The 14,101-nt window shown below is 37.9% G+C and overlaps 1 protein-coding gene across 1 annotated transcript; it reads left to right on the top strand.

Moving 5' to 3' along the window:
- The first annotated feature begins 11,021 nt into the window (after window positions 1-11,021).
- lepb (leptin b) lies at window positions 11,022-11,785 on the top strand. Its single transcript, XM_048268542.1, has 2 exons — window positions 11,022-11,162; window positions 11,450-11,785. Exons 1-2 carry the CDS (start codon window positions 11,022-11,024, stop codon window positions 11,783-11,785), a joined length of 477 nt encoding a protein of 158 aa, XP_048124499.1.
- Window positions 11,786-14,101: the final 2,316 nt, after the last annotated feature.

A 14,101-nucleotide genomic window follows, 5' to 3' on the forward strand; every position in this document is an offset into this window, starting at 1 on the left:
CAAAAGTAAAGAAGGACAAACATCAGTGCAGCTCAGGGCCTGGTTTATTCCACACACACCGTTGGGAATTGTTGCCAAAGAGTTCAGTCTTAGTTTCATCAGACCAGATGAATTTACTTCTCATGGTCTGAGAGTCGTTCAGGTGCTTTTTGGGAAACTCCCGGCAAAAAATGGCCTCCATCTGTCCACTCTACCCTAAAGGCCTGGTAGAGTGATGCACTGATGTTTGTTCATTCTCGCAAAGGAACTCTGGATCTTATTCATAGTGACCATTGGGTCCTTGGTTACCTGTCTGACCTGTCAGATCTGTTTTCACACAACCCTGTCTCGCAGGTCTACGGACAATTCTCTCAACCTTGTGGCTTGGTTTTTACTCTGACATACACTATGAGACCTTATATAAAGAGATGTGTGCCTTTCCTAATAATGTCCAGTGAATTAATTTAGTCACAGGTGGACTCCAATCAAGTTGTATCTCAATCAGTCATCTCCAGGGCCACTGATAGGAGTAGGAGGCACCAGAGCTCAATTACAAGCATCATAACAAAGGGTCTGAATACTTATGGAAATGGAATATTTCAGTCTTTCATTTTACAAAACCAAACACCTGATTTTTTGTTTTGTTTTGTTTTGGACTATTGTGTGTAGATTGATGAGAAAAAAAAAATATTGAATCAATTTAAGTCTGACACATAACAAAATGTGGAAAAAGTGAAGCGCTGTGAATGCTTTCTGTATGCACTGTATGCATTTTCGTCTTCAACATAGAACCGCGCCTGCGCATTCCTTTTGCGCGGTGTCTGCAAAATGCATCAGGTGATGCACATACAATTAAATAGCGTGTGGTTAAATGTCAAATTGGAACATTTAACAGAGAAATATGGGCTGGTCTTTATATGATTTAATTAAACGTATTATTTATTATCTATCACTGCGATCGGAAGATTACATTTTCCACAGCTGAGGCACAGTTAATAAGAATTTCACGAAATGGAGATGTGTGGCTTAAGAAGGCGCACAGCATATTCATGCTCACGTGCAGACGGCAGTGTCTGGTCACGAGGCACAGTAGTGTGAGCCTGTAATTAAATGCAGTACCATGTGTACACACATGCACTTTAGCTGTTACTACACTCTGGATAGAAAGGCAATCTTTAACGTCACTGTCACATCAGTGTAAAAGCTTTGCTGTTACTTCAAAAATGGTCATTATGGACTAGCACTGGTTAGTAATAGGCCCGGTGAAGCATGATGAACGGATGAAATAATGAATGAATTTAAAAAAATCAATGGCTATTGTGTCGTTTACTAAGCACTGAATTGTGCTCTTTAGATAATAAACAAATGAAAGAATAACGCGCCATGACATGCAGACTAATAACCGTATCTATAGGTAGCATTTTAGGTACAGGGCGATTACAATAGTGTTTTATTGCTTACACTTAATCGAGTATTGTTGCTAAAGTGAGCTATAGCTTCTGCAATTAACCCGTCCTTATCAGATCATTTGGAATCTCGCAAGCCATGTTTCCAGTTCAGAAAACGGTGCGCGCGCGGCACAATGCACCGCATCGCATGCTCCAAGAGCTGACAAGATGATTGCCAGTGCTCGGCACTTTCTATTTTTATCCTTGTGGCGCTGTTTCCCTCTTACAATCATTTTATGATTGCTGGCGGGAATAAAGCATGCTCTAAAATTCGCTTTTGTCCCTGTCTATGACACCTATAACCTAGACAACTTCTTAAAATAGGCGTGTGTGTCGGATTATGGATTGATACAAATAGTCGCCCGCGCCAACCGAAGCCAGAGTTGAATTAATGTGTTACTATTTTTGGAACTCCTGTGTTTCCAGGGGAAACCTAATGACGCAATGACGTCAATGCAGGTCAACGCCAGACTGGAGGAATTGAGCGCTTCCATTAGATTTTGCAGTATTTTCCAGAATAGCGGATAGGACTTAATGGATTAGTTTGAATGTCTGAATTATCAAAATGTAGTGCTTATTTAAAACGATAACGACACCGTAAAACCAGAGACGTGGGATGTGTCCATTTAAGTTCACGAGGAGAATATGGGGGAAAACAGCTCTCCATCCAGAGGTTTGCCAAGCGGTGAGCCAGTGTTTTATTTACGATCATTGATAAAACGCTCCTTTTTGTGTGGCATGGAATGAAACCATTGAGATTTTCGTGAGCTACTTTGTGAGCTTTTGAATGGCAATCTTATAGGTTGCTCTTGTCGGGTTTGTTTGTAGTCTTTACAACCGTCGTGGTTCGAAAGAACTCATCAGAGCAGGTAAAATGAACGTTGCTGAAGTCCTCTTCATTGATTTGGAAGTCTACATGAGAAGGTTCCTAAGCGCGTTAAAACAGGTAGGCTAGCTTATAGCGCACGGGTGTGAGGGGTACTGTTCAGTTTCTTTACGTTTGGCCGAAATCCATCGTCCATCTCCTACGAGAGAGTAGCTTTATGTGACAATATACATAAATCATTAGGCTTTAAAAAAATAGGGTGTTTTAATTGAAATAACAATATTGACTGTCTGTGTGTGTATTGTAACTTCGTGAGCATGAGCCTGGAGTGGGCTACCCTTTGCCTCTTCAGCAAACGTTTTTGAGGGTTTTAGAGGGCTGTGCAATTCTTTATAATAGTCTTTTTTAGACTATCATAAGCATGCGATATGATAAGCTCTTGCACTGATGTCCTATAATGTTTTCCTCTCCCCTCACGATTTGAAGGGGCTGGGTCTCAGGGCTCAGAATGGCATGTCTGCGTGCTCTCACTACAGGAGCCATAACCAATATCAGACAATACCCAGCATGTCAATAGCAACAAGTAGTCTGACCTGGACATGAGGAATGAAATCTATCTCTGTTATATACCATGCAAATCAGAGGACAACCCTCTCTCTCTCTCTCTCTCTCTCTCTCTCTCTCTCTCTGTGTGTGTGTGTGTGTGTGTGTGTGTGTGTGTGTGAGAGAGAGAGAATTGAGCAATATTTATTTTTTATTTAATTATTATTATTTCATGACTTTGCTTCCATATACCACCATTTGAATCATTGCATGCCATCCAAATGAAATCATCAGTATTATTTTAAAATAGCATAATCTTCATTGACCAAAACATAGCCTACACAACAAATATCACAGGGCGTTCACCACATCAAGTGTGGAAGTGACTGACTTCAGCACCATGGAGAACTCCAACCACAATGTTTGGCTCTGCTCATACATGGATCACAACCATGGGCAGCTCTATTTAAATGGGTGCACTTGGTTGTTCAATCAAGTCAATAGAAATAAGAGTCAATAGAAATAAGTCAATATTAGTAGTGTAAAATTGCAAACAACCAAACAACAACGATAACAACAACAACAACAGCAACAAAAGCATTTCATTGGTGCTGAGGCTAAAGTGATGATACAGACTTTTTCGCATGAAGCAGGGAACGATTGAACAGATCAATCCTGACATATTAGTGGGTAGGTTTTAAATATAAATCAACTAGACAAAGTCACACAAAGGTATGTATGCTCACAGAAATCCAAGGGGGATGTTCCTGGGGCTGTATCAGAGAGAAATGGTAATTGAGGGTGGGGAGATGTGTCATTTTTTATACATGTGACGCATACAGTGAGGTAAGCTTAACCGACGCCTGCGTCTATATGTGACCCATTCAACTTTTATCTGTCTCAGAGATTGAATGTAACAACCAGTCTAAAGAATGTTACACACATACATCTTCACATTTTAGCCACCTTAATGCATGATATATACAATACTTCTGGTAATATTGTTCTTTTTAGTGAGCTTGTTCTTTTAAATGTGTTTTTGGTAATACTTAACTAATATATTTACTTTACTATTACAATACTGAAATACTTCAATATTTCACTGAATACAGACTCCACCACACCTTGTATGCATAGAACATGTGCTTTAAAAAGGAAACAGATCTGGATAACATCACAGGTTGTGAAAGAACACTGTTTATTATACAGGAACAACTTCAGTTGATGTGCATACACGTACACACATCCTTACTTTGAAGTTTGTTGTAAAAGTCTAAAATCAAATAAATACAATACCTTCACCATGTTGAAATCTGCACAAAATGTCATTTATACTTCCTTTTTTGTCTTTACAGAGATTGAACAGATGTCCAAGGTACAGGGAGGAGATCATTGTCCTTTTTGGGTCTTTTTGCGGTCTGGGCTTGCTGTTCCTTGAAGCAGTAGCCAGGAAGCCCTTACCCCAAAAAGCATCTGCAAGGGACACTAACATCTGATAGTGCAGGCTGTATATTTTATGCTTTATTCCAGATTCTCTCTCTCTCCCACTCTCTCTCTCTCTCTCTCTCTGTCTCTCTGTAACATGCACATAGGTCCACACAGACACATTTATCCCTCACACCTAAATATATAAACACACACACACACACACACACAACCACACACACACACTTATTGTGTTTTTCATTGTGTAATTTCCATGATGTCAATGATCTATTCAAGTGGAACCTCAAATTAAAAACGTGCAATGTTACCACTAAAGGGATGTTTTTTTTTCATAGCTGACCTTGGGGTAGGGCTCATGAGTGTTTGCTGTTCCTTTAGAATCGTCTAAAGGCGCAGTCAGGGATTTTACGCGATTTCAAGCCCACACATTTTTTTGTCACATTCAGCAATCCGAAAACTTGAAACAAACAAAGTGCCCCCAAACAAAAAAAAACCTTGCATAGAATGTCTCTGGGAATACTGAAGGTAGGGGTGAGCTACCTCTGGTGTGTATCGTTTGGCCCTTGGTTAAACTATAATGTAGGTTTTTTTGCACAAAAATGCCTTTACTAATGCATGTAAACATACACATAAATACAAACAAATGTGACTCCCTGCGAAATCCCTGACTGCACCTTTAAGTGAGATTGGATAATTCTGTCACAGAGATTTGTTAGAAGGAATTATACAAGTCTAGTTCCTAATTACGTTTATGGTATGATGTGGTTAAAGCATTCTTCATTGTAGTGGGTTAAAGCATTTATCACTCTCAATCCCTGTCCAGTTGGGACAGGAACGGACAGAATCAGATGTAAACAGAATACAGCCAAAAATAAATCAATGAATTCAACACATTTTCTCTGTCCGTTATTCTTTTGTATAGACTTTTTTAATCAGTGGAATATTTATTTAGGTTTTTAAATTAAGTGGTGTATGTGGCTAGGAAGCTAAACCACTCATCTGATTTTAAATTTCACTTATATAATCACATTATTGTAATCCTTACCTTAGTCTTGATTCAGCCCTGCCCAACTCCAGAGCTGAACTAAGGCTGTCTGGGACTGCCTCAGTCCGACCTCAGACACCTCAGCAAGGCTGCTATAGTGCAAGTAGCCTTTTGCAAAGTATGGCTTAGTGGCTTCAAAATTAAAATGACAAGAGCTGAAAGTCAAAAATATGTTGAAAACTAAGACTATTGCTTTTTCTTTTTTTAGATGACATGGTAACCTTCATGTTAGCGGTTTTTAGCACTAAACATGATTTATGCGACAGAAGCCTTGGAATGTGAAACACTGATTTGATTATCATCAGATAGCCATGAAAAAGCATGTTGTAACTGACCTAATGAGGTCAGAAAGTCAATGCACCCAATGTCCTAATGATGTGCATGTGAACACTTTAAAGCTGTTTTGAGTGTAAATATGTTGCTAATTGGTATGCAGGGATGGACAGTAAGTAAGTACATTGAGTTGTTTACTGTACTTAAGTATGATTTTTGAGTATCTGTACTTTACTTGACCATTAATATTTTTGGAAACTTGTGACTGTTACTCCATTACATTTGAAAGACAAATACTGTACTTTTGACTCCACTACATTTGAAAAATGAGCATAAAGTACTTGTTACTTTAACCACATTTGAAGTGATTGTTTAAAGTTCATTTTTTTCAATAGTTCGATTTGAACTTGGCTGTGGTAATGATGGTGACATTAGATTCTTCATCAGAACATCCTGCTGTAAGAAAAATTGAGTGCAAACAGACAGAGGCAGGTTTGAAAACTGAAATCATGGTGAAACATTTATTGGTTAACAATGGTGTTAGAACTACGAACTCGGAACTAACCGCTTAAGGCGGCTGCCAACTGAACCTCCAGAGCTGCGTATTTCCTCTGCATTTAAAGCGCAGCTCTTCCTCTTTGATTGTGTCAAGAGGAAAGGACTTGATTAATTGAAGGAAATGATTAATTGTCGTCACGAGTCCTCATGTGGTTCTCATGAGCGTCTAAGGGTCATGTGAGCATTTGATTGACAAAGGTCACAAGAGCAGTTGGTTGACAAAGAGTTTGGCATGATCGAAGGCTGGGGTGATGATTAAAATGAATGTTGAAGATTTTCACTACAATCCTGCATGAACCTGTTAGCAATTGAGATTTGAGAAGTGGTCTGGTGTTAACCAGGCTATCCTCCAGGATTATTGTGAAGTTGGAATGAAATTACACAAATACCTGACATTCATCACATAGGTAGATCTTTAGCCTACATCTTTAAATGATAAATAAGCTATTTATAATTGAGTTGTCTGGTTTCATATTCGGCAGTGGAAATGTTTTAGATTTGTGAACAGAGATAAATAATGAATTAAATTATATTATTGCATCGATTTGAACAGTTGCAAAGTTATGAAAATAGGTAAAAAGACAAGGTTATGTTTAAGTTTTTATGTAGAGCTGCAGTAGCCTAATAATGTAAAAGTGAATACTGCATCAGCCATTCTGTGTGTTCCAACATTGAGCCACTGGAGTCCCCTAGAGGTTGAAATCAGAACTCCAAGCAAGTAAAATTACAAAGCAGTACTGTTCAAAAGTCTTGGGCCACTGATTTGTTGTTTTAGCAATGTTATAATGACCATGTATATGTATTTCTCATTATCTTTATTAGAACAAAACTGGAATTACAGGAAATATGTACACAGCATTTAAAAACATAAAAATGTGTACTTTTGGTTCTGCCCCCAGTCTTAAGGCTCCTGGCTCTGCTACATGTGGTGTCTCTGCAGCAGCTTCTGGTGGCCTCGGCATGCTCATCAGCGGCCTGGGAAGGGATTATAGAATATATTATATATAACATTTGCCAAACCTATAGCAAAACATTTTATTTGTTTATTTGTAAGGCCTCCACAATACTATGTGAGTATCTGGCTAATCATATGGAGTGCTAAAATGATACTGTCTTTATAAGAGCTGTGGTTTTGTATTCAATGCAATTTATTTTTATAATCTAAGAGCACTCAGGTCACCACAGCTGTCCCAATGTGGGGCCTTGGATATATTTTGCTTCAAACTATTTGCCACATTTTTACAGGTCTGTCCAACTCTGGCTTTATTCTTTGGAAACCCACACACTTTACCTGTAGGAATTCAAGCTCCTTCAACTCTATGAACACACATCACACACAATCTATACACAGACAATGAAGAGTATGATTAAATTATATTGAAAAAACATTTCCTGATATACAATGTAATGGTACATGATGTTGAATCATGCAAAATATGATTCTCCTCCATTATGTTCAAAATCTCAGCATACAAAATACGATTTAGCAACATCTGAACCTGTCCCAGTTCTCCAGTAGAAATACGCTGGTAAATATTGTCCTCCTGATCTATTCCAGATGTGAATGAATATGTTGCGAAATCCCAGGTTATAAAAATGCAACAGTGTGTTTGTGTCAGAAAATTATACTTCAGAATACTAACACTCACACTGTTGGTTTCCATTCTTTTGATCACCAAACCGCTGTGTGGAATGTGCATTGTCGTGGTATGACAAATCTTTATTGGCCAATACATTCTGTAAAAATGTGACTAATGGGCAGAATGTTGCATCTGTTGTGTTCTGTTTTGCTAACACAGCAATCCTATGGCACACTGTGATAAGTGGCATGATGAATTAGGAATGTGTGAAAGCAGATATGTTCCAGCACCATGCAGACCTTGTCACACATAATCTAACTTTATTTACTGTAAGTCTAAGTTATGGGAATGTGAAAGAATGCTCACTGAATGTTGTCATTTTTGACCTGCTTACGGGAAAAATCTACAACTGGTATCACCATCAATGACGTCAACTCTAAAATAGTACTTGAACTTGAACACTTATTTGTAAATCCAATCCAATAAATTGTTAAACCCTCTCTTACATTCCCTCTCTTTCACATGCTGACACACAATCACATGTCGGCACACTTTCACGGTCACCCACTCACAGGGTGGGTTTTATTGCTCCAGACGAGCAAGCTGGTGTACATGAATCATTCAACACAGTTCTGATTTCAATGTGAATTCATGAATGTTCAAATCAGAGAATGGTGTATCCTAAGAGCAACTGCAGGAAGTTAACAAAACAGAGTTGTCAGAACCCTAATACATGACAGAGAAGTGTTTTAGGAAGGGTTCTTAGGAGACCATGGCTGACAAATCAGTCCATAAGTATCCAAGTCCCTTCCAAAGTTATCTTCAGCATAGAAAATTGATGAATATTTTCAGGTAGTTCAGGGAGCGCTCAGGAGACTTACTTGTACTTATACAAGAAATTGTACAGAAGTTGTAACTTACAACAAAATAACTCACTAACAAAACATGATTAATCTCAACCTTTATCAGTACTTTTCTGCAAGCATGTATCATACCATTATTCAAATAAACACCTCATAAAGTTCTGAATAATATTATTACGCCACACCAACATTTTGAAAAAGGGCCCCTTGAAAAAGCCTGGAAATACTTTCACAGCTTTGTACAGAGGAATGCAGCAGTAAAATTCAACACATGCTATTTCCAGGATTCCGTAGTCACAGCATGGTGGGGGTTGGGTGGTTTGTACACACACACACACGCACACACGCACACACACACACACATGCATGCGCGCACACACACACACACACACACACACACACGCACACACACACACACACACACACACGCACACACACACACACACGCGCACACACACACACGCGCACACACATGCACACACGCATACACGCACACACATGCACACGCACACGAACACGCGCGCATGCACGCACGCACGCACACACGCACACACACACACACACACACACACAGTGCTACATCAGGCATCCTAGGGCTCATGCCATTCTGTATAAATACAAAAAAGATATATATCATACAAATAAGCATATTGAAAAGAAATGTATGAATGATGCATCTTTACTCCAATCCACTGGGACTGCCCTCTCAAATTGTGGAGTGGACTGAAAACGGTGGTGTAGGAAATGTACAAAGCTATCATAGGATGGCATTATACCAGTAGAAAGTTGAAAATAAAATACATTTAATTATGAATCATTTAAAACAATGCAGTGATATTTCTGACAGAAATCTATTGATTTGATTTGTGTGGTGTTCACCACCACATAAGTGGAATGATTATAGGACTACATATCATACCATTGCAACTTCGGGACTTCTGTCATCACATTCACATTGCTTTTCCTAATGTTTTAAAATATTACCCACAAAGTTAGCAAAAGTAACTCAAGACTTGAGACAGTTGATTCCCAATGACTTGTGTCACTTGTGTCACTTTAATCATTTTGGAAACTATGATACTTTTCAATAACTGCAATATATTCACTGAAACAGAGCAGCATTTTAATGTAACTACTGAACTGGAATTATTTCCAATCTAAGTATGCTTGAGATTGTAGTTGCCATACTTATTATTAATAATTTTTACAAATAGGCTGCTTTAGAGGGTTTTCAGTATTGCATAAGTTTCTCAAAATGTGTATTCAATACATTTCACTCTGTCTACATGAACACATTATTTGGGGAAAAGGATGCACTGCATATCTTATTAAACAACGTGTTTCAATTGATTCTGTCCATATTTCCTATACATTTGTACTTTCTAGCTTTCTCTTTAATATTAGGTGTTTTTCACAATGTTTCTATGTTGCTTTTTGTACATGAAGTGGATTTCTGCATTTTCCTGAATAATTGAAAATAAATGTTATTAGCTCAGATTCATCTGTTCAAAAGATACATCAGTCTGGGTTTTGACTGATATTAACATAGAAAGACCAACACATATACAAATTATACCTTGAAAATACAGATAGTGTATGAAGAAAAAACAAGTGAATTTATATCTCATTTTATATTTAAGTGAGTTTCCTTTCCAAAGAAATGCCTCTATCATTTTACCAATAAATAGTATCCATAGTCACACTGAAAATGATCAAAGAGTTGTCAAAAATTGATACCTTTTTTGTTCTTTTACTTTTAAGTAGGTTGTTAATATGAATAGTTTTTGACAGCTAACCGATGGTTATCAAACTATTATCATGGGGTAATGTGGAGCTTCAAATAGTTTTTCTGTTATATACAACAACACGGTGAAACTGCTTTGTGAATTTATTTAACATATTACAGTTTTACAGTCAGTCAATTATCACATTATCATCTAGCACAATTAAGTTTTACTATTCTATCAAATTAGCAGTGGATAAAAATGTAAATATACCTACCTCTGATTTCTTAAAAAGTCTTCTTAGAAAAATGGTCCTATATCTCTATGCGACAGTCTACACAGTCATCTCCTCATGTCTTCACCTGAGGAAGGCTGGATTTGGCTCACTTGGCTCACCAGTGGCAGTGGTGGAGCCGAGCGCCCCAGATATGAATCATCCATCTGACTAACCTTAACTAGGGTATAAAAGAGAGAAAGACCTCAGTTGAGATATTGTATATTTCAGTCACAGACCAAGAAAGGTAAGCATTTTGTGAGGGTATGCTTATTATTTATTTATTAGAATTGGATAAATTGTTTCTTAATCAGAAATTAATTTGAACTCTACAATACATTTTGCCTGGTTGAACAAAACATGATAATTGCAATAATGTTTAAGCTGTTCAAATGTTAAATGTTTAATGTTACAATGTGCATTGCATTTTTTTTATTCTTAAATTCTATACCCCGTAGAAATATGAAGTTGTCACTGGTGTTATTTTATGCCATGGCGTCGGCATGTACATCCATGGCATATGCTCGTCCGACCATCACAGGAGATATGATCAAAACCATGGCCAAAATCACAATAGCCAGAATCAAGAAGATTAAAGCTGAGGTAAAAACCTAAATTATTAATGTTAATTATGTTAATGGTTTCAGAGATGTTAAAAAAATAACTGTCCTAGAAATATCCTAAGGTATATTCCCTTAAGCAGAATCAAGTTGGATGTGTATCTTGTAAATCTTTAATGCATTTCTTAATTCACTCTAACTATGAACAACTGGATACATGCCTTCTACAGTATGTGAAGGGTATACGATTTTGCAATCATATTCTATCATTTCATATTTCACAATTCTTTACCATTTGATTGCTTTCTCTCTCCCTCTTGCTCTCTCTAGCATTTTAATATGTCTCCTGAGATAAGCTTTGGCACTTATGAAGACACTCCCATCGAAGGTTTAACCTCCATTGTCGGTCACCTGAGCTCCTTGCTGGCGAGGTTGCGTGTCCCACCGGCACATCATCTGAGACAAGTGGAGGAGGATGTGGACACTCTGCTTGGTCACCTTCGTGGGACGGCTATCAGTCAGGGCTGCACGCTACCTAAGGCTGACAGCACTCTGCTTAAGTCTGAGACGGACTTCCCCATCACATCAAACTACCTCAGCCTGCTGGATCTTCAAAGATACCTGGAGAAACTGTGTCTAAACTTGGACAAGCTAAAGCCATGTTAAATGAGCAGGCACTCTTCTTCTCTTTGTGCCGATATCTTTCACACAAACACACACACACACATACCGTACATGCACACTAATGCATAGGCGCACATGCATATGCACTTGAGCATGCGCGCACTCACACACACACACACACACACACACACACACACACACACACACACACACACACACACACACACGCACACACACATACTCCCTTAAATATGTTGGCCTTTTACTGTAAAGGAAACTAAATTATCAGTAAATTATGTAAGGGCTCTTTCTTGGTGTATTGTAACTTCCTGAATTTCTCTTTGTTATTTATTAGCAGATTTTATATAAATGCACTGAAATGCACACAAATTCACATAAAATGCTATGCTATTTTGCCATGTGCTGAGGTGATGTTACAGAAATATGTAGCCTTTTATAATTAAGAATAAAGAAAAAAGAAACTTTTTAATTAATCTATGATATTTTTCTATGTCAAGAGAGAAATAAATATGTGGACATTAAGTAGCCTGATGGCTGTCAAATCAACGGTATCTGCAAGATGTCAATGACTGAGTCATCTTTACAGTTTTTGCCTATTGCTTACACACTTTTTTGCAGAATTTGGCTCATTATCTCCAAGGTATGTTATTTGGCTGTGTGTAGAGTTTTGACATAAACAACTCACATCTGTGTCAAAATGAAACACTACAATCAAAACTCAACAATCCTTTCTAAACATGTATTGCAACAAAACCATACACACATGCACTATTTGAACTACTCTTTCAAATCAACAGCAACACACTGATGTGATTTATATAATTCACTGCAGTCTTTGTGTTCTGTTTTTATTTTCATTTTCTCAGACTCAGTCTTCTGTAAAACTCAAAAGCAGAATATCTGCAGTAATCAACTGTCATTGTTTTGCAAGAAAACAAACATTCTTACAGAAATAAAGAAAAATAGAATCACACTTACCAATGCAGTGAATGTACTCTAAACTAATACAAAATGTAGCAACAAAACCAAAGTAAAAAGAAAAAACATGTGTGTGTGTGTGTGTGTGTGTGTGTGTGTGTGTGTGTGTGTGTGTGTGTGTGTGTGTGTGTGTGTGTGTGTGTGTGTGTATGTGTGTGTGTGTGTGTGTGTGTGTGTGTGTGTGTGTGTGTGTGTGTGTGTGTGTGTGGGGCTAGGGTGGGGGGTGGGGTGGGGGTTTATGGATCCTGCCTTCTGTTAAGATCTGGCGACAAGTCCTCGTTGACATTGTAAGTGATGTCCTCTCGGGCTTCGCAACGGGGAAAATATCACCTTGTGTGCCATATCCACCCTTGAACCCACCTCAATGGCTTGCAAAAGAGGCATGCAGGTATGTGGTTGGTGGTCATATACATTTCATTGGCCCACTGAAAATAATTATTTGATAGGTTTTAGAAATGAGGAGTAAAAGACCAAATACAGAACAAGTACTCAATGTAAAAGTGCACACTTGAACAAGTACTCAATGTAAAAGTACACACTTGAACAAGTACACAATAACAAACTTCAAGTCTATTTGTACTGCTAAGCCTCAGACTGAAAGTGTTTTAATTTTGAATAGAAGTGTTTTCCCAATGATGTCAGGAGATTTCACTTTTGAACAAAGTGTCTAATGTAAGACATTGTGTGTAGTGTTTCGCAATAGGTGTGCCGAAATAGGCCGAAGCAAATCCATATATTCAGTAAATGAACAGCGTGCAGCTCTGATGTGCCGATGTGCAAACATAGCCATAATTAAAGGCAGCATATCTATCTGGCTATGCATAGGCTATTTTAATGAACAATTTTAACCTCAAGCTAGCCTTGTCACATACATTGTAACACTACAGTGCCTGTGAAACCATCATCATTTAAATGCCTATTTTACAGCCTATAATGTCCACTCAATTTTTAATGTCTCTTTTTAATATGTTTAATGAGAAATATGTCTTCTCATAGTTAAGCCTAAGCCTATGTCAGATTGAGCTATTCATGATCCACTACAAATTGGCAGCAATGAGCCATAAACAATACCTTCCAGTCAACACAGAACATGTTGATTTTGGGTCATTGTTTCCATTTTAGAGCTCAAATAGCTTATGTCACAAACTTTAACGAAACCAAAAATAGAAATGTGTGTTGCTTCGGGTAAGCCTGTGTGGCACTCTTTATGGGCTCTGCCTAGTGCCTTTGCTATGGTATTTGGCAGTCAGATGCTTTTGTCCAAACTACATAAAACATAGGCTAATAGTAATAGTAATAATAACAACAATATCAATAACAATATCAAGTGTCAAGAATGAAAATAATGATAATAATTTA

Source organism: Alosa alosa, chromosome 17 (genome assembly GCF_017589495.1).
Source record: "Alosa alosa isolate M-15738 ecotype Scorff River chromosome 17, AALO_Geno_1.1, whole genome shotgun sequence".
In the NCBI taxonomy this organism is placed as follows: Eukaryota; Metazoa; Chordata; class Actinopteri; order Clupeiformes; family Clupeidae; genus Alosa; species Alosa alosa.